The sequence below is a fragment of the Psammomys obesus genome, unplaced genomic scaffold (genome assembly GCF_907164565.1).
Source record: "Psammomys obesus unplaced genomic scaffold, mPsaObe1.curated_primary_1811, whole genome shotgun sequence".
Taxonomy (NCBI): domain Eukaryota; kingdom Metazoa; phylum Chordata; class Mammalia; order Rodentia; family Muridae; genus Psammomys; species Psammomys obesus.
The window spans coordinates 8,448,613-8,468,954 of NW_026596125.1; the positions used below are offsets into that span (position 1 = coordinate 8,448,613).

Here is a 20,342-nt window from a genome sequence, read left to right on the forward strand (position 1 = left end):
AGTCTTCCCAAAATACACTGATGGGAAGCTGTTGAGAAAAGGAGGGATAAAGCTAGGGACCCATGCCTCTTGCACACTGAGCCCCATAATCTTTAGAGATTCTCTGCCAGCACCTTCAGTTCAAGGTAACAGTCTAATCGTCTGTTCCATCCATTGCTGGCTCATTGTCAAGTTCGTCCAGTGCTGTTCTTTCCTGATAATTCCATTCTCTGTCTTACGTTATCTGTTCATTTGTTTGAGGCTTTTTTGGTTTGTCTTATTTGGGTTGGCATTCTCCTCCAAGGCCAGTCAGGTTACTGCAAAAACGAACTATAAAAAGCCTTTAGTTCATCAACTAAAGTCTGTCATTTAGGAGAAGAGAAAAGGGGGAACATCCTGCCTTGGTGAAACTCCTTTCCTCCCACTAGTGTTCCTTCAGAGCTGTGGTGAATTTCACTGAACCATGATCCTTCAAGAATGGAGAAAAAATTAAATTAGAACTTAGACACATCTCAGTATTAGCCAGTGTGTTAGTTTCTTTTCTGGTTGCTAGAGCAAGCACCCGGCAAAAGCAATGTGAAGGAGGAGGGGCTTATTTTGGCACACAACTTGGGAAAGCCACAACAGCAGAAGGGTGAGGTGGCTGGCCACGCTGTGTCTATAGTCTAGAAACAGAGATCGATGAACCACGATAAGCTAGCTTTGTCCTACAGTCAGGATGGAATTTCCTTCTCCAGTTAAATCTTTTTGGAAATACTCTCAAATGTATTCTCAGAGGTGTCTTTTATATATCCAGTCCAGTTGACAATCAAAGCACATCCAGCAGCCTGCTTTTCAACTGTGTGTGTTAGTGTACAATTTCCACTTGGGTGCACATATTCAGAACTGAAACACACATACAACCCCCCATACACTACACTCTGTCATGTTTTTAATACACTATTTTATTTATCACACACACACACAAAACCTTGTTTAGGTTTTAACTTTGGAATATACTGGCAGCTATAAGAATCATTTCCTGTTATAAGACATTGTCATTCTAAGAAGCTGCTTTCCAGCATATAGAATAAAAGTTTAAATGGAATTTTCACTTAGCATAGGGTGCATGTAATTGATAAATCAGCTCCAGTTACTTGTTTTGTAGTGGTGTTCTTTATTCCTTCAAAATATCAAGGGCATGAAAATCCCAATACATTAAGGACTCTGGCAAGAGCATTCTGCATTATCTCATAGGACCTTTGTCAGCGAACTAGAGAGAAAAAAGAGAAACCACTGATTTTAAAGTCACCTAAAGATGCTATATGAATTACACAAAGTCATACAGTGAGCTAGGAGCGTGTACTGATATCAGATCTCCATGCTGGAGCATCTGCTGCATGATTCCTATCTTATTTCTAAGAGGTATTGGTGGATGGCCACCATAAAGGGTGCTCCCGTGGTGGCATTAAAAACCTGATTGCTAGAATCCCTTGAGCTAAAATAGTTGTCTTTGGAAGGGGTGAATCCTTAGGTCATTATCAGAGGAGCAGTTAATAGTTAATTAAAGATATTATTCCATGGAACAAAAAACAGAGAGGTAAGGTGGGGAAAATATGATGTGTAAGACGGGAGGGACTGCATAGGGACTCGGTATAGGTAAGAGAGTGGACAGAGACCCTGGGGGATATGACATTACTGCCTTCCTTATCCTCTCTTTTGCCCCCTGTAAGATGCCGGTGATTCTTTCTGAGTTTCTCCAAGGCTACCGTCATTGGCCCATCGTGGTTCCCATCTCTCACCTTTTTCCTAGGTAGCAGGTATCAAGGGGACATTCCTGGCAAACAAGAAGGTGGATGACCAGGTGAAGACTTACATCACTTACAACAAAGGCAGGGATTGGCGTCTACTACAAGCGCCAGACGTGGACCTGCGAGGAAATCCAGTGCACTGCTTACTGGTCAGTTATCCAGTCCCATGTGGAGTTCACGGGCAGGTCGCTTCCCTGGGGAACTTGTATCAAGGGCGCGCTTCTGACATTAGATCTTAGGAACCTGGCTGGTGCTGAGCAATTTCAGGAGTACCGGGCTGGACTGCAGACTCAGATCACTACTGTAACTACTCTGAATGGAAGACTCAGTGGATTGCATGGGTTTCCTTTTAGTCTAGGCAATGTCCTACAGCTGATGGTAAAATAAAGAAGTGGAGAATGAGGCTGTACTTAGCAGTAAAAGTTCAAGACAGGACTCAGTAGGGCTAACCCATATGTTAATTGATTGTTTGTTCAGTGCTAAATAGATTCAGAGTATGCAAAGATTATCTTGGAAAGTCAGGATTGTCAACACAGAAAGTTTCATCAACCTGTTGGTTTTTGAAGGTCCTTGTTATGAGAATATGGAGGCAGACAGTGTGGAGGACATGTCTAAGATGACATTTCTGCTCTAAGGTGGCTCAACTTTACAGTGGTGAGGAAAGATAACAAAAATATAGCCATCAGTTCCCTCTTAGTGAATGCTGCCACTGGAAGCCATTCTAAGATCTCAGATATGTGACTGTTTATCCTGAGCCAAAGGTTGTCTTCTGCCACGTATTAAAAAAGATTTCTGAGCCGAGTGACTTGTAGACCTTATGTTAAAATCTAGTCATGTCTAGGTCCACTACCATTTTGTAATTTTCAGACCAGTTCCCCACTTTGGTTTGTTTAGTGTTTGTTGTGGCTTTGGTTTGATGCTAGGAATGTCACAGTGGAATGCCTACCCACTGGAACAGCTCATACAATCTTGGGGTATTCATTTAGTCTCTTTTTGCTGTTAAACCTTGATGCTTCATCTTCCCCTCTTCATCTAATTTTCTCTTAATCTCAGTTTGTCTTCATCATATTTATTTTTATTTTATAGGATTATCTCTATATATCACCAAAACCCTTTCTATAATGGGCTCAAAAAAAAAAAGTAACTGGAAAAAAGTTCAATGGCCAGTGAATTTTAGATAATGGCTTCAAATGTTTTAAGTGAAATTATATTCAGGATCAAAATATACAAACACAAAAATAGAGGTACTGTGGCCCAAGAAACTAGTTGAGAGCCTGGACTCTGTCATGTGGTTTTTCTCCCTGGTGATCCCTTACTGTTCTAATAAGCAGGGTTTGATGGTTTCCATCATATCTGGAAGGACACTTGTCATCCTTGGTGAAGGAAAGGAGTACGGTCTTTCTAAAGCTAACCATGAACTAGAGCTTGAAAGCTGCCTTGACTGCAGAAGAGGGGAGAAGGCATTTGATTCTGGATGAGAGAGAGTGAGGAGGAGACTGTGAGTGATGCTTGAAGCAACCTCTAATGTGAAGAAGTACTGGATACACCGGGTAGATGGGTCTGAATGTTCAGCATCTGGAGGATCACTGTTTCTAGAAGACGTGCATCTGGAAACCCCACCTCTCATAGTGCAGGGGTGAGGGGATGGCCAGAGTTTCCTGGAAAGAAATTATTTTTCTTCTTCGTTCTAGCCCTTCTGTTCCTTACACCTGCATTTGCAGCTCTCTGAAAACCCATATTCCTCTGGAAGAATCTCAAGCAAGGACACAGCCCCTGGACTTGTGGTGGCCACAGGTAAGAAACATTCCATGGGCTTCTTTTTCATCAACCTGTGGGTCATGGGTTCATTTGAGCATTACATGAAAACTCCCCCAGAAAACGAGCAAGATTGTTCAATCCTCAACTCCCTTCTAAGAAACTAAGATGCAAAGAGCTTTGGACAGCTGAGAGCTTCTAGGTTAATTTATACTGCCCCATGTCCCAGTGTGGTCCTCTACTGTGGTTGGAAGGCCAGTATTCCTGTCAACTGACTGATCAGAGAGATTGGAATAGGGAATTCTCAGCTTCAGAAAACATGCAGTACAAACTTCCCAGCTTTCCAAATATCAGGTAGGGCAGTTTTCTCTTTACACAGAAGATACTTTACAGAGGGTTTCACCCCAGAGCTGTTTTTAATCAGGAGGTCTCTGGTGCATGTAAAGGGTTGTTTACACATGATTAAGCACTTGGCAGAGAGCCTAGGGAAAGGGGCAGAAAAACTTCAGGTTGCGACATTGGAGCCACTGTCCATTGAACATCAATCAAAAGTGACTATAAAACAACTCTCAGATGAAATGGAAGTCTCTGGGGAATGTGCCTGGATTAGCATGCATTTGATTTGCATATACCTTTTCATGAATACATTGTTGGCATAAAGGAATATGGCTTCTAATCTTGGAACTTACAGCTCTGGTGTTCAGGAAGTTAGTTTATCTTTCTCTATCCCCTGTCTAATGAAAGCAGATAAATTATTCACAGTGACTTTCTGAGGATATACATTTCCCCTCCACCAATACAACACTCTTGCCCCTGGATCCCTGTTCTTGTAAACATGGATTCCATCTCCAAAGCTCCAATACAGTGAACTTTCAATCACTAACGGTCATCAAGCTCTTTAATAAACTTGGTGGCTAGTATAGCTACCTTTATAGGCAAGTTCTCCCCACCCAGTATGGGCAGGATCCTGCATGACTGATATATTACTGTTCTCACAAGGACAGGACAGTTAGAGAAATGCAGACTCATTTGCTCTGGTCATAGCTTGCAGACTTATTCCTACACCAGCAGTTCATATGAGTTAGTTCTTCAAGCTCAGGGGCTGCTAACCTGTCTGCCCCTCATCAAAGTCTACAGGAGACCCAAGATTAGAACAGAAGCTATACAGGGAAATACTGGTCACTGATAGAAGTAGACATTATTTGAATGCTTCTGGTGATAGCCAAGCATTGCTCAACTCATCTATTCTGGACTTTTGTGTTTTGATTGGCAAAGTGGACATATACAAAAGCTAACATAGGTACGTCGCAAGATTAAGTGAAGAAATGAAGTTCATATGCTTCCAAATGTTCAGGATGTATTGGCTATTATGCATAAAATACCCTTCATCACCCTGTATCCTTGGCATTAAAGATGTTCTTGCATCAGAAGAAGGTAGTTTGTTTTTCCTCCTTCAAAAAGATCCATGATTATATACGTAACTTATGCCTGTGACGAAATTCAGGAGCCCTGTCATCCCACTTTCTAAGCTGAGCCTGTGACACTTACTAGGGTAGTGAGTTTGACATAGTTTTTAACTTCTGAGCTTCCTGTTCTCATTTGTGAAACAGAAATTGTTATTTTCCTTATGAAGTTATGGTGAGAATAGAGAAGACCATGTCTATAAGATTGGACAAACCACTCAGAGTAGGCAAGATGGTATTGGCCATAAATACTTGAAAATTAGTCTACCAACCAATGACTATGCATGGGGATAACCTAGAATCCCTGCTCAGACATAGTCCATGGCAGCTTAGCATCCAAGGGGGTTTCCTAGTAAGGGGAACAAAGACTGTCTCTGACATGAACTCAGTGGCTGCCTCTTTCACACCAACCCCCTGAGATAGGAGCAGCCTTGCCAGGCCACAGAGGAGGACATTGCAATCAGTCCTGATGAAACCTGATAAACTAGGGTCAGATGGAAGGGGAGGAGGATCTCCCCTATCAGTGCACTTAAAGAGGAGTCGGGAGGAGATGAGGGAGGGAGGGTGGGATTGGGAAGGAATGAGGGAGGGGCTACAGCTGGGATACAAAGTAAATAAAATGTAATTAATATAAAAAAGTAAAAATTAAAAAAAGAAAATTAGGCTAATGTTATGTCTTTTATGAGCAGGCATTCAGACATTAAATACTCATTTTTTAATATTTTGTCACATATATGAAAGTTTACTAATTCCCTTCTTTTGACCATAAACCCCTGAAGCTTCTTGCCAGCCATGAGCATTGTGAGAGCTAAGACACAGATGACAAGATCTTGAGTCAACCTCCTGGCTTTTGCTTCCTTGCACCCAGCTTCCCTTACTTTGCTGACCTTCACTGCTGTGCAAGGAGGTGTGCTGGTGTGGGGGAGGGAGTGCTTCAAGTACCGTCCTTACATGTGTGCCCTGTTCCCTCTATCTTCCTGAAGAGCTCGGGACTCTATCTCCCACCCTTCCTGTCTACTATCTCTTCCACGTTGTCTTGAGAACTGCTCTCACAGAAGCTGTGGGTGAATGTGTGCTCTCAGATTCCTTCCCACCTCTTGTTGGCTGGAGAGTTCAGGTTTAGTAAGCAGAAGCTTTAGCCTAAGCACTGGCTCCACTACTAGTTAAGACTTGCAGCCCAGTGGGTCACAGTACCTTACAGTGTGAAAAGCATGCTCCTTGCCTTGACTATACAGCAATGGGGTGGATGAGACAATGAAAATCATCCTTAGTTCACAGACAGTTCACATCTTTGGTTCACATCTTTAGTTCTGAGATGGAGGGCAGGTGGGAGGCAGCATCATGACCAAGCACACTATTCTCACTAGCAAAAAGTGGTCAATCCAGTAACCACCAGCTGTGCCCTCTCCATGGCTAACACAGCCTGGCACTGCTTCCTACAAACTGTGAATATCCACACCTCATGTTGCCTTAATTCTCCGTGCAATTAGCTGTTTGTTTGTTTGTTTGTTTCTATACTGAGCTCTTGGCATACTTGTCTAGGTCCCTTTGCCACCATTTGGGGAAGCATTGAACCCGCTAGCTAACCCAGAGTACTCCAGAATTCTTTTTTGTTTGTTTGTTTTTGTTTTTAATATTAGTTACAGTTTGTTAACTTTGTATCCCTGCTGTATCCCACTCCCTCTTTCTCTCCAATCCCACCCTCCCACCCTCATCTCCTCCCTGCCCCTTTCCAAGTCCACTGATAAGGGAGAACCTCCTCCCCTTACATCTGATACTGGTTTATCAGGTGTCTTCAGGACTGGCTGCAAAGTCCTCCTCTGTGGCCTAGCAAGGCTGCTCCTCCCTGGGGGGAGGGGGAGGTCAAAGAGCCCACCATCTAGTTCATGTCAGAAACAGTCCCTGTTCCCCTTCTTAGGGTACCCACTTGGATACTGAGCTACCAAGGGCTACATCTGAGCAGGGGCTCTAGGTTTCATCCATACATGGTCCTTGTTTTTCTCTTTATTTCACAAGTGTCGAAGGAGCAAACGATGGTTGCAGTGACAGGAAACAGACAAAAGAAAGTTGAGTAAAGGTGCCACAAACATCAGTAGAACCTTATTGTTTACCAACTGAGTTGTTGGTAGGAAAGTTCCCCATTTTCCTGTCTCATGCCTCTTTCTTGCTTCCTAGATGCTCCTCAGGTGACTGCAGCATGCTTCCAGCCTGATCCTCCATTCCCTTTAGTCAACTCTTCTTCCTTTGATATCACCCATTATTCCTGATTTGTTTGCCCACTGAGGGGCTTAAAGACTGAACACAGCCAAGCATCAATTCATACTTGAAACATCTACTCTGTTTCTCAATCTGGAACCTAGTGTCTGGTCCCTGTAGTTAGGTGTGCATTTCACAGAATGCCCTTCAGATGACAGAAGATACTTCTGAAAACAGACTCTGTGAAGTGGGCTTCTTACCAACATAAAAGTACCAAATCAACATGGTGAAGCTTTTAAAGAGAGGTTGAAAATATCAGAACCAATGTCTGAGGATGGCAAATACATAGTTCTCTCTTCCTCTCCCTCTCTCCTGTTTGTCTTAGTAGACTTACTAAAGTATCTAATGAATTGCTTCACTCTGTTCTCTTAAAAGCAGTGTTCCTGGTAGCAACCATGAAACCACTATATATATATCCATATATATGTATATACACAAATATATATATATAATATAATATATAATGTATGTATTATATTATACATATATATAAATTATATATATAAATTATATATTTATATATATTATATATATGTGTGTATTATATATATTACATATATATTATATATAATATGTATAGGTATTTTTGTCTGTTCTCCCTTATTCCTGTACCTAAAGAGATTAACTTCCAGACTGATTTCTATCTATGCAGTGGCTCCCAGAGTTTCTTCCCTCTCCTTTAACATCTACTTCCTGAGCCTTAAGCACTGGGCCTATTTTTGGAAGCCCTAGTGTCAAAACAAGTTGGCTAACTGTGTGCTCCTTGATGCTGACAGGAGCTTGACAAGCTGTACCCTGGCTTTAATTTCTCACTTTGAAGTATTAAATGTCAGGAGCTCAATTAACATTTTCATTATTGCATTTTTATTGTGCTCTTATTTAGGTTACAGATGTGTGGGAGATTTTCTTTCCTGCTATGTTTAATGAAAAAATATCAACCAATACGATACACTCTTCCATGTTTAGGGTGCATTCTTCATTTTTTAACATGTCCTCAAGTGCAAAGCAAAATACGAGGTTCACTCAGTTCTTTATTGGCACAGTCATTCCACAGTTATATATAGTCTCGTGTGAAGAGCACTGGTGTAGGATCTGTGATGAGACTCCACACTAGTAACACTAGGGCAATATACGCAGAGAAAAAACAGCTACTTTCTTTTTACATTTGTTTATCATGTGTATCTGCGTTTGTGTGTATGTGGAAACCAGAGAATAATTTGAGGGAGTTGCTTCTTTCCTTCTACCAGTCAGTCTTGGGGGCTCAAATTCAGTGTATGAAGAATGGCAATGAGTTACTGCTTAATTAACAATTTGGGCCATCACTTCTGTCCCAACTATTTTCTCTTTCTTGTATATTTTCATTTCTTTTTGAGGCTTTTGAATATTATTATGCCAATTTTAAACATGTATATGACATATTTTGTTCATTTTCTATCCCTGTTACCCTCTCACATCCTCATCCCACTCTTCATGAAACCCTTCTTTTTCCCAAGGAGCCTCCTCATATTTTAACATCTTTTTGGTTTTTGATAATTTCATAAATCTGTATTTTTATTTATTTTTTTAAATTTTTAAAATTATTATTAATTACACTTTATTCATTTTGTATCCCCCCATAACCCCCCCTCCTCCCCACCCGATCCCACCCTCCCTCCCCTTTCTTCATGCATGCTCTTCCCCACATCCACTGATAGGGGAGTTCCTCCTCTCCTTCCTTCTGATCTTAGTGTATCAGATCACATCAGGAATGGCTGCATTGTCTTCTTCTGTGGCCTGGTAAGGCTGCTCCCCCCTCAGGGGGAGGTGATCAAAGAGCAGGCCAATCAGTTTATGTCAGAGGCAGTCCCTCTTCCCATCACTATGTAAGCCACTTGGACACTAAACTGCCCTGGGCTACATCTGTGCAGGGGTTCTAGGTTATCTCCATGAATAGTCCTTGGTTGGAGTATGAGTCTTTGGGAAGTTCCCTGTGTTCAAATTTTCTTGTTCTGTTGCTCTCCTTGTGGAGTTCCTGTCCTCTCCAGCTCTTGCTATTTCCCACTTCTTACATAAAATTCCATTCACTCTGCCTGCCAGTTGGCCATCAGGCTCAGCATCTGTTTTGATAGTCTGCAGGGCAGAGGCTTTCAGATGCCCTCTGTGGCAGGTTCCTAGGTTGTTTCCTGTTTTCTTCTTCTGGCTTTCAGAGGCCCTCTGTAGCAGGTTCCTAGGTTGTTTCCTGTTTTCTTCTTCTTCTGATGTCCATCCTCTTTGCCTTTCAGGATGGGGATTGAGCGTTTTAGTTAGGGTCCTCTCTTTTGCTTAGTTTGTTTAGATGTACCGATTTTAGTGGGTTTATCCTATGTTGTATGTTTATATGAGTGAGTATATACCGTGAGTGTCTTTTTGCTTCTGGGACAACTCACTCAGGATGATCCTTTCCAGGTCCCACCATTTACCTGCAAATTTCATGATTTCTTTATTTTTCATTGCTGAGTAATACTCCGTTGTATAGATGTACCACAATTTCTGCATCCATTCTTCAGTTGAGGGGCAACTAGGCTGTTTCCAGCTTCTGGCTATTACAAATAAAGCAGCTACAAACATGGTTGAGCAAATGTCCTTTTTGTGTACTTGAGCCTCTTTTGGGTATATGCCTAGGAGTGGTATGGCTGGATCTTGAGGAAGCGCTATTCCTAGTTGTCTGAGAAAGCGCCAGATTGATTTCCAGAGTGGTTGTACAAGTTTACATTCCCACCAGCAGTGGAGGAGGGTTCCCCTTTCTCCACAACCTCTCCAGCATGTGTTGTCCCTTGAGTTTTTCATCTTGGCCATTCTGATGGGTTTAAGGTGAAATCTCAGGGTTGTTTTGATTTGCATTTCCCTGATGGCTAATGAGGTTGAGCATTTCTTTAAATGCTTCTCTGCCATTCGATATTCCTCTACAGAGAATTCTCTGTTTAGCTCTGTTCCCCATTTTTTAAGTGGATTACTTGGTTTGCTGCTTTTCAGCTTCTTTAGTTCTTTATGTATACTGTATATGAGCATATGGAGTAACAAGAAACCCAGAATTGCTAAAACAATCCTCTACAATAAAAGATCTTCTGGAGGTATCTCCATTCCTGATCTCAAGCTGTACTATAGAGCAACAGTTATAAAAACTGTATGGTACTGGCATAGAAACAGAATGGTGGATCAATGGAACCGAACAAGACCCAGAAATAAACCCACACACTTATGGACACCTGATTTTTGACAAAGGTGCCAAAAGCATACAATGGAAAAAAGATAGCATCTTCATCAAATGGTGTAACTGGATGTCTACATGTAGAAAAATGAAAATAGATCCATACTTATCACCCTGCATAAAACTGAAGTCCAAGTGGATCAAAGACCTCAACATAAAACCAGACACATTAAATCGGCTAGAAAAAAAAGTGGGGAATACCCTAGAACTCATTGGTACAGGAGAGAACTTCCTGAACAGAACACCAACAGCACAGGCTCTGAGAGCAACAATCAATAAATGGGACCTCCTGAAACTGAAAAGCTTCTGTAAAGCAAAGGATACTGTCATCAAAACAAAGCAACTGCCTACAGATTGGGAAAGAATCTTCATAAATCCATATTTTTATTAAATCTATACTCCTTTTCCTTCCTTCCAATTCCTCCCCTATCTCTCCACCACTTTTCTCTCCCAACTTTATATGCTCTTTTTTAAACTAAATGTATTACAGTAGATTTAAATAGATCACGTGATAAGTCAGCACATTTGTGTTGGAACCAGCTACACATCTACACATACACACACATCCGTGCATCCATACTAATGCACAAACTTGCTTTCCTTAGGCTAAAATCATACTTCTGGATGAAGAGCCCTCTTTCCCATCCTCTGTATCCATGTCTACTCTTCTCCTCGCCATCATCAGCGCACACCAGTCAGGGGCAATTGGAAACAGTACGGGTAGTCAGAGCAAATGATTCTCGAGCTCTTCAGTAGTCAGTCCTCTGCGTCCTGACATCCAAAGATGCATTTCTGCCACACAGTTTGCTTGCTTTTCTCATAATTAGTCTTTTTTTCTCCTGCTGGGCTTTTATTTATAGGTGACCTCAGGAAAGGGTGTACACAAATAAACTGTAATCATCTTTGGGGGAAATTTTCCTCTGCCACTACTCCTCTAACCCTCAGCACACTTAAAATGTAAACTTCTTGAGAATTTCAAGTGATCTTCCTATGTTTCAGGCAACATTGGCTCTGAACTCTCCTATACCGATATTGGTGTGTTCATCTCCTCCGATGGGGGCAACATATGGAGACAGGTAAGTGGGATGATTCAAGAAGGGAGACATTTAGAAGAAAGTTTGCTAACATCTCCCCTCCCTGCAGAGTCTTAGACTTGAAAAAGATTTGACTAGATCTCCACTTTACTGGATATAACTGCAGTTTAGAGGGGTAATAGTGGGTGGGAGACTTGGACCTGGAAGAAGAAAACCTTGACTTGAACTGGCTGGATATGTCATCCCTTTGGCAGGATGTATATAACAGACAAATGTGATTCCTGGGGACACAATGATGAAGTTGTTTCTGTCTTTAGTGTGCCAAGAGATCTTGGCAAGCAGGCCTCATCAGCTTTCTCACTCTGCTTCTTTATCTGCAATGTTAAAGGATTAGAATGCTGAAAGTAGAAGAACTATGGAAGTCAGTGATAATTTAATAGTTATGTAGGTTCAGCAATCAGGAAATATAAGGCAGCTTAATACACATGTATCTAAAAGAAAAGCAATTTAGTGTTACATGCAATAGAACTTAGAGTGATGTTCTACACAGCCATTGTATTGATACACGCTGACTGTGAGCTGAATCTTCGGCTTAATTAAGTTTAATATAAGTCTCATGTGACTACTATATTAGTCAACACAGACATATTTAATGTCAGCAAAATATTAGGCAATAACCTCAAGATTTGACATTCCTTTCTTTAATGAGTTCAAAATTAAATTGAGGAAATAATTTCACATAAAATTAAATATAGTTCAGGGTGATTGTATTATTTTAGTGGTATTATTCTCATGGGAAGCAAGAGTTAGTTCTACTGGGGAAACTGGAAAAGACTTAATAATTAGAGGTGATATTTTATTAAGTATTAAAAGTAAACATTCTAACTAGGGAAGAGAAGAGAAAGATATTGAGTGTCTTGATGCCAGTGAATTCATCCTTAGCTATCTTGCTTGTCAAGTTCCAGTTTGGATGGCAAATAAAGCCTGGCATCACTACCACCACTACCACTTTCACTGATAATGCTGTCACTACCACCACCATAAAACTGTTGCCAAGTGCTTAACAGGCAACAGCTATTATAAGTTCTACACAGGACACGATGAAGAGTATATCAAATACTTCTCCTGTAATCAAGTGACTAGAGAACAGACACATGAATAGGTGTCAACCTCCAAAATATAAGATAACCTGTTCCAAGAGCCAAAAGAGGTGAGGCTCTGGGAAGCAACTCATCCAGTATAACTGATCACTGTTGTCCATGGGCCTGAAGAAATACTTCCCTCTGCCATAGCCATCTCACTTTTTTCTCCTGTTTCTCCAGTTGCCTGAGCTTCTACTTTTCACATCAGTGCCTGGAAAAGGAAGAGTTGGCAATGGCCAGGATGACAGTATTAGGAAGGAAGTGTGAGGACCACTTTCTCCTCCTCCATGGCTTCAGTCCTGTGCCCCCATCCTGTAGAAGAATCAAGGAAGTAGTGACTAGGTCTAAATGCTCGATTGTTCTAGGGTTTGGAGAAAATCTCTTTTGAGTCCTAGACAAATAAACCCTAAAAAGTCATAGAGGCAGAGGAGCAGAGATCAGAGAAGAAACTTATAGAGTAGCAAATATAACAAAGTTTCTTTGAAATCGTGCTGTTCTCGGGGGAAGAGGTTACATAGTTGAGTATGTACCTATTGCTTCATCTTCATGTAGTTCACAAGACTAGTGGAAAATGTTCTGGAAATGCCATTTGAGCGGGGTAAGGAGAGCTATTTGTTCTCTGTAAGTCCTGTTTCTCGTCTATCAAGGGCAGACAATACCTGCCAGACTAGCTAACAGGGTCACTGGAAAGCTCAAAATCTAAATGAAACAATGTGTGTGAAAAACTGCAAACTATTAAGCACTGCAAATGTAAAACATTGCTATCATTGTTGTTGCTCTTATTCCAGATCTTTGATGAAGAGTACAATGTCTGGTTCCTAGACTGGGGTGGTGCCCTCGTAGCCCTGAAACACACACCTCTGCCAGTCAGGCACTTGTGGTAAGGACAGCTCCCTACCCTATTAATGAGCAGCTCCTCAGTGGAGAAGGTTGGTGAAAGTCATTCTGAATGGTTTTGCACTCCCTTTCCCATTTCCTCATCCATTATTCACCATCCCAGCTTTTCAATATTTTTATATCATCTACCTCATAGGTAACAATAGTATGCCAGATAATTCAGATGGGGAAGTGTGATAAATGAGGTCAGGTGGCAGGAATAGGTGGTCAGTTAAGGCAGAAAAGAAGAGAGGGACCAACAACTCAGGCAGCCTTGATTTGGAATACAAATTATGAGAGATGAAAATTGCTCTAAAGGGATGGTTAGGTTCATGTAACAGTCACTAAGTTCAGTTCTAAATATGTTTAGTTTATGATTCTATGACTACCTCATCATAGATGGCCTTCAAATGTCGTGTAGCTGTGAAGGACTTGGTGGTCGTTAAAGCTGTGGTGTAGGCTGCTTAATACTCTTGGAGGGTCTGGACAATGAGTGGAAACCAGGGACTCCAGGGAAAAGACTCTTGCTGAAACCAGTCTTTAGGGAAGAAGAAAGAGAAAAAGCCAGGAATGTGGAAACCCTTGAGAATATGTCTTCATGAACACTAAAGGGAGAGATGATAATAGGATCTAATTCTTTAGTCAGATCAGATCAGTAATGGAGCAAAAGGGACTAAGGAACTAAGTGGCTTAGGAGACCATTGTCAGAGTACATTTAGGAGCACAAGTGGAGTTGGAAGAATTTGTAGCAGTTATAAGTGAATGGCAGAATGAGCGGGTGAATGACAGTGAAATAAAATTGAAAGAGTATATATTGTTCATTTCAACAAAGTAAATATATAATGGAGCTCAGATCATTTATGCTAGTATATTAATGAGGACAAATAGTAGAGTAAGAATATATCTTGAAGGGTTTATAGTGATGATTTGGGATTTTGGCAAAGGATAAATGAATGTCTTGTATGCAAATATCTTGAGGAGAAAGAATTTCAGGTTTCATGTTCAGCTAAATTGTTATTTATTGATGAAGCCAAGCTAAAGTGCAGATGGCAGCATTCACCATGGGCAAAAAGCTGGATCGTAGCTTTAATCAGGCCCTTGATTCTCAGTAAGGCCAACACTTTGAGAGTGAGAATCCTAGAGGAAAATATCTTAAAGAAGGTTGATACCCTGGTGCCAAGCCCAATTGTATGCCACTTTGATAAAGACTTTGCTCCTCTTCTGTTTTAAACCATGTAGAACTGTCACATGTAGGTTGAAACATACTAAAGTCAGTCTCCACGAGCTTCATTAGCACCAGGTGGAATAGCTACACCCACCACCACATTACTTTAAAAGAACATTGCATAGAGAATCTTTAAGAAAATGTGGAGCCCTTTCAAGAAAATTGCTCGACTGGCCTACGGGTGAACCTGTGAAAATTCCAGTATAACTATCATCCATTTGCTGCTTAATAATTGCCTGATTTGTTGAAGGAATGTTACATTCCAGGCACAGTTCTAAACTGCTCCAATGAATTATCCAGTTCAATCTTAAATCTGTGAATAACTTTTAAATTACCAATAAAATGACTTTAAAATACAGCTATATCAAATACTTTACTCAAATTGTTGTCACACAAATTATTGGAGGGACCATGGGAGCTCCTGAATGTTCATTTCCAATGTTTTAGGCACGGTGAGGAGCACAGAGCTGTGACATGGTTCCAGCCTGATGAGAGACTAAATTCAGTGTGTGGAATTTAGGATTCTGCAAAGCCATGTCTGTTGGAGGATGCTGACTGTGTAATACTAGACATTGGTCTCCCTGCAGCAGGTGGCACAAAGGTGATGTTTGGAGGAGGCACACTAGGAGTTAAGAGCAGAAGTGCTGAGAGACAGGTGAAAAGTGAGAACTCTGACCAGAGGCTGAAATTAGGAAAAATACAGAGCGATCAGAAAACTGTACTTGGAGCCAAGGATTGGAATGTGTAAAGGAGGCAGGATTGAGAAGCTAAATGCCCCTTTAAGGTGTTCAGGTTGAGCTGATAGGTGATCCCTCCCAGTTTCAAGGCCATTTCTATCTGTAGAGGGAGGAGCTGTCTTTCAAGGAGGCAGCAGGATTTGCACAAAGAAGAAAGTAAGTCTTGAAGCTCGTTCATTCTTAATGAAATGAGACACTCTTTCTTTCTTGGCTCTATCGTTGTGTTTCAGGAACTTTCCCAATAAGAGTTGCTGAGTTACCCCCATGAACACAGACATAGCGTAGCTAATTTCTTCCCTTTAAGCCTGGGAAGAAGAAATTAGCGCTAGTAACCTACGTTGACTCTTGTGCTTCTCTTTCTTCTTTATCATGGGACTTGATCTGTTTGCTTCTTTTGCTTTTGAGAACTTCCTGCAAAGAATGTTCCTTGGAATAGGAGAAGGAAGAGTTGATGTTTCTTTTTGATAGAGAAAAAGACAGCATATATGGCACGAAAGGAGAGCATGGTATGAGATTAGAGAGAATTTTAACTCTCACTAAATGTGTTTAGTTGTTATCTCTTGGAAGCCTGTTCTCTTCTAATGTGAGACAGAAAGGATGTGGACCCAGAGGGCAGGGGCATGGGAAGGAACTGAGAGGAGTAGAGAGAGGAGAAACTGTAATCATGATATATTAAAGAATCTATTTCCAACAGAGGAAAAAAAAATAAACTTTAGCCTTCCTTACATTTAACTATTCAGTTTGAGCTGTAGAGCTTGTCTTCCAAAGACTCACTTCCAAAGAAACAACTCGTTGTGCAGATATTGAAGGAAAATGGCTTAAGTTATAAAAACTACTGAGAATTCATAGAATCTGTAGTCAGAAACAGCCATCTCACTCAAAATCATCAATGGAATTTTGAGATGGCCCTGTTCAGTGTAGCATTAATTAGCATTTTGTACCAAATGGAGAAAAGTGAATGTACTCATCGTAAATAAATGACAGAGGTCTACTGTGGTGGGTATGCTTATAACCCCTACTTTATCACTATTAGTATATACGTGAATCAATCATCACATCGATTGTAGAAACATCACATGTCAAATTTTTCATTTTTAAAGTAAAATATATAAAAAAATTGTAGAGCTTACAAAATAACTATATTCTTACTGAATTTCTTATAAAATGATACGATTTGTTTACCTATTCTTACTTAAAATGTTAAACATTATTTTAAACTAGGCTTTTAAGATAGTATTATCTGCATTTAAAGTATATTGAAAGTGATGCTTTCTGAACATAAACAGGGGTAAAGATTTCTGTTTACTTGCTGATCCATCAATTCAATTCTCAGGAGAAAAGAAATAATTTGCACTTGCAAGTGGATAAATGTCAGCTACTGAATATGTGTGAAAAACAACTACAACAAATAAGAATCCATTCAGAAACTGTCTTTGTATGAGTTTTTGTTTGGTTGTTTTTTGTTTGTTTGTTCATTTGTTTCTGTTTTGAAGGCTATGGGAGTGTTTTGTAAAGGCTTGACCATGTCATTATCATCAATGTTTTCTTATAAAATGGCTGGCTAATTTTTGCTTCTTCCAAGATTTTGAAACTCAAATACAATTCCTTTCTTCCTAGGAACGTCTAATGAAGTCATAAATTCAGGGTTTTAAAAAAAAATGACATATTTTAAGAGGAAGAAAGATTAACTAGTCCATTATTTTCTTTTATGGACCTCAGACTGACATTATTTTGCATACAAATGTGTGTGTTCGTATATGCACAAGAGGAAAGCATTGGTTTATCCAGCCTCGCCCAAGGCTATAGAGATTCTCAGACTCAAATAATAGCGGCATTGCCTTTCAGAGAAAATAGGAATCACGATTAAAAAGCTGAGGAAACTAGCTAGGCTAACAAGGCATGCTGTTTCCTACAGATTGAAGTGATAGGTAGCTCTAGATAGGCATGAAGATGAAGCATTCTACAGATGGACCCATCCAGCTGTAACCATGTAACTTTGGATAAAAGAGGTTAGAACCTATGTGCTGCCTCAGGGGAACCCTCCATCCAGTAACACCAATCTGTCTTGGAAATACTAGAAGGAAATGAGCAATAGAGTCCTACTGAATGCAGTTCTCCAGTGAACTGTCGCAATGGACAGGTTGTCTAACTGGTAGGTGGGTTAAGGTATGATAATTTGCTGAGTCCTGGCAGACTGTCCCTCTTTCCCCTCCATGTGATATTCTTGGACACAGAAAGGGAAATGTCACCTGGCCTTTTGTGTTCTTTTCTTCATCTCGCCATAGTTGTGAGCACTCGTGCTTTGTTTTGTTCAGAGAAACAGTTCCATGAGAACAAAAGTTCTAGCCTTCCATGTCTCTAAGGCATGTGTTGCTCTGAACAACTTCCAGGTGGCCAGCACACCACCCCTCTTGCATTTGCACTAAAATAAGAGGAAGCAATCTGCCTTACCAGAGGAAGAGAAGCTGATTCTCAGTCACCATTCTGCCTCTACTGTTTTGCTGGACTTGTCGGAAGGACTTTGATTATTTGTTCAAATATTCTCTTCTTCCCTCTTGTCAACACTGTAAAGTCATAGATACGCAGACTATGAAATGATCCTAAAGGGAATATAATTTAGCATGATATGTGGTATAGCAGATCATTTTATGACACCTTAAGAGATACAACATGCCAGGATAATAAAACAGTGGACGTCGCTTGGTACGTCCTCAAGACAGACAGTTCTCATCTTCTACCATGGCTTTACTTGTTAGGGGGGAAAATGTGCTTTTTTATTTTGTTTTTCCAGACAGGGTTTCTCTGTATTCCCTTGGCTATACTCACTTTGAAGACCAGGCTGACCTTAAACTCACTGAGAACCACCTGCCTTTGCCTCCCTGAATGCTGGTATGGGAGGCATGTGCCAAAGCACCCAGATGGAAAAAATGTTCTTACTGCTGAGCAACAATGCACTTTAGGATGTCTTCCCAATGCTCCAGGTAGACACAATTTTAGGACGGTATAATTGGAAATGGCATCCAGATATTCCTTTTTCTTTCTATTCTAAGTTTCCATGGGTATATAAGTATGCAACTCAAGAAAATATTACGAGTTTGTCCGTTTGTCTCATACATATTCATTGACTGGTTAATATATGCATCCAGCACTACTACGGTGCCTAGAATATACTGTTGAACAGAACAACGTTCTTGAGAGCTTGCATTCTGTGTGCAGACATTAGAATTTGGGTCTTAGTGGCATCATTGGAATGGAAAATTCTGTTCCCTTATTCTCTTTGTAGTTTTAAAAAGTGATGGGTTCATTTATTCTTTCTAAATTTTCTCTAAGTTCAACATTCTCTCTAAATTCATTCATGAACATTATCCTGCTTTTGTGGTGAATAACCAATGTATTCTTTTTAATATGTAGAAACCTCCTCACTAAAAGAATTAGTTGAAATGAAATGGTAATTAATTCAGTTTCAGTCTCCTTTTTATTTTCCTAACCATGCTGTCTAAAATTCATATAATCTGTTTTTTAGGCCAGTTTTTCTTTCACCTTAAATCATACTGATTGACAAGTCTTTTTTTCTTTTAAGTGAACTATGATTGAAATTGAACACAGTATTTAAGATATGGCAGGAAGATTATTTTCTTCCTTGTTCTTGCAATCTATGGGCACTTACTGGGCTTTGTGACATGATTAGCTTTTGTAGTATTACTGTTGTTGGATAATACTTTAGCGTGTGATGGATAAGGAATGCAGTCCCTTTTCTCTGAACTTATTATTTCATTAATTAGTCTTACCCTTTCTTCAGGTGTATATCGCTTTTATTTTTCTTTTTCATTACATATTCTATTTTTTTTGCATTCTATCATCTCACTGATATGTTTATGGGTGTTTTGCCTGTGTATGTCTATGTACCATGCATGTGCTTGGTGCCCAAGAAAGCCAGAAGAGGGCAGGAACTTTCTTGCAACTAGAGTCACAGCTGGTTGTGAGCCTTCGTTTGAGTGCTGGGAATCAAACTGGAGTATTATGGAAGAACAGACAATGGTTTTAAGTAATGAAGCATCTCTCTAGTCTCTACATATTTCACTTTTAAGTTGACCTGACCTTATAAAGCATGTCCCTGATCAGAATGCCAGACCATCTATCCAAAAGTCTTTTTGACAATGTTACAACATGGAAGGCTATAAATCAGCTAGACACGGACCAAACTGAAAATGGCAAACCAAATCTTTGTGCCTCCTGTGCTCTCTATAGTTCTCTTTTGATTGTGGAAATACAACAAACAATATTTTCCATAATTTATTTTTATGCTTATTCAGCCTATATATACTCCATCATCAAATCCTGTAGACTTTACCTCTAAAAATATCTGAAATCTTTTTTATTGCTGTGTCTGTTCTCCATTGTAACCTTTATCCACATTTATGTCTTACTTGGTCTTCTGTAATTATCAATTTCTGCCATTGCCATTCATCTACTGGCATCTATTCAGAGTCCTGACTATTCACCACAGAGAAGCAAAATGTGTCTTTTGAAGTTTGGATAGCATCATATCTCTCGTATTTCTCCTGGGGACAAAGTCCTCTCTGACCTCATTCTACTTATTTATGGATTATATTTCTACTTTCCATTTGGCTATTATCACTGGCCATATTTCTGCCCAGAGAACAGGTCCAGATCACATTAGGTGTTTCCTTAATAATATACCTTGTCTACACATTTCCAGATCTTCTTCTTTCCTGTCATTTAAGATCTCCATTACACCACCCCAAAGAGGTAGTACTTTTAGTCACTAGCAAATCACTTTACACTTCATCTCATTTCTAACTATTGTTTTTATATCAATTTATTGGTATATTTTTTTT

At 40.1% G+C, this 20,342-nt stretch overlaps 1 protein-coding gene across 1 annotated transcript in view; it reads left to right on the forward strand.

The window, feature by feature from the left end:
• The window catches only part of Sorcs3 (sortilin related VPS10 domain containing receptor 3), a 621,887-nt gene that overhangs the window by 516,942 nt on the left and 84,603 nt on the right, over positions 1 to 20,342 (forward strand). Inside the window, exons 10-13 of the mRNA XM_055591687.1 lie at positions 1,772 to 1,918; positions 3,461 to 3,563; positions 11,469 to 11,545; positions 13,434 to 13,525. Coding sequence (XP_055447662.1) covers positions 1,772 to 1,918; positions 3,461 to 3,563; positions 11,469 to 11,545; positions 13,434 to 13,525 — 419 coding nt within the window. The remainder of the gene's footprint in view (positions 1 to 1,771; positions 1,919 to 3,460; positions 3,564 to 11,468; positions 11,546 to 13,433; positions 13,526 to 20,342) is intronic.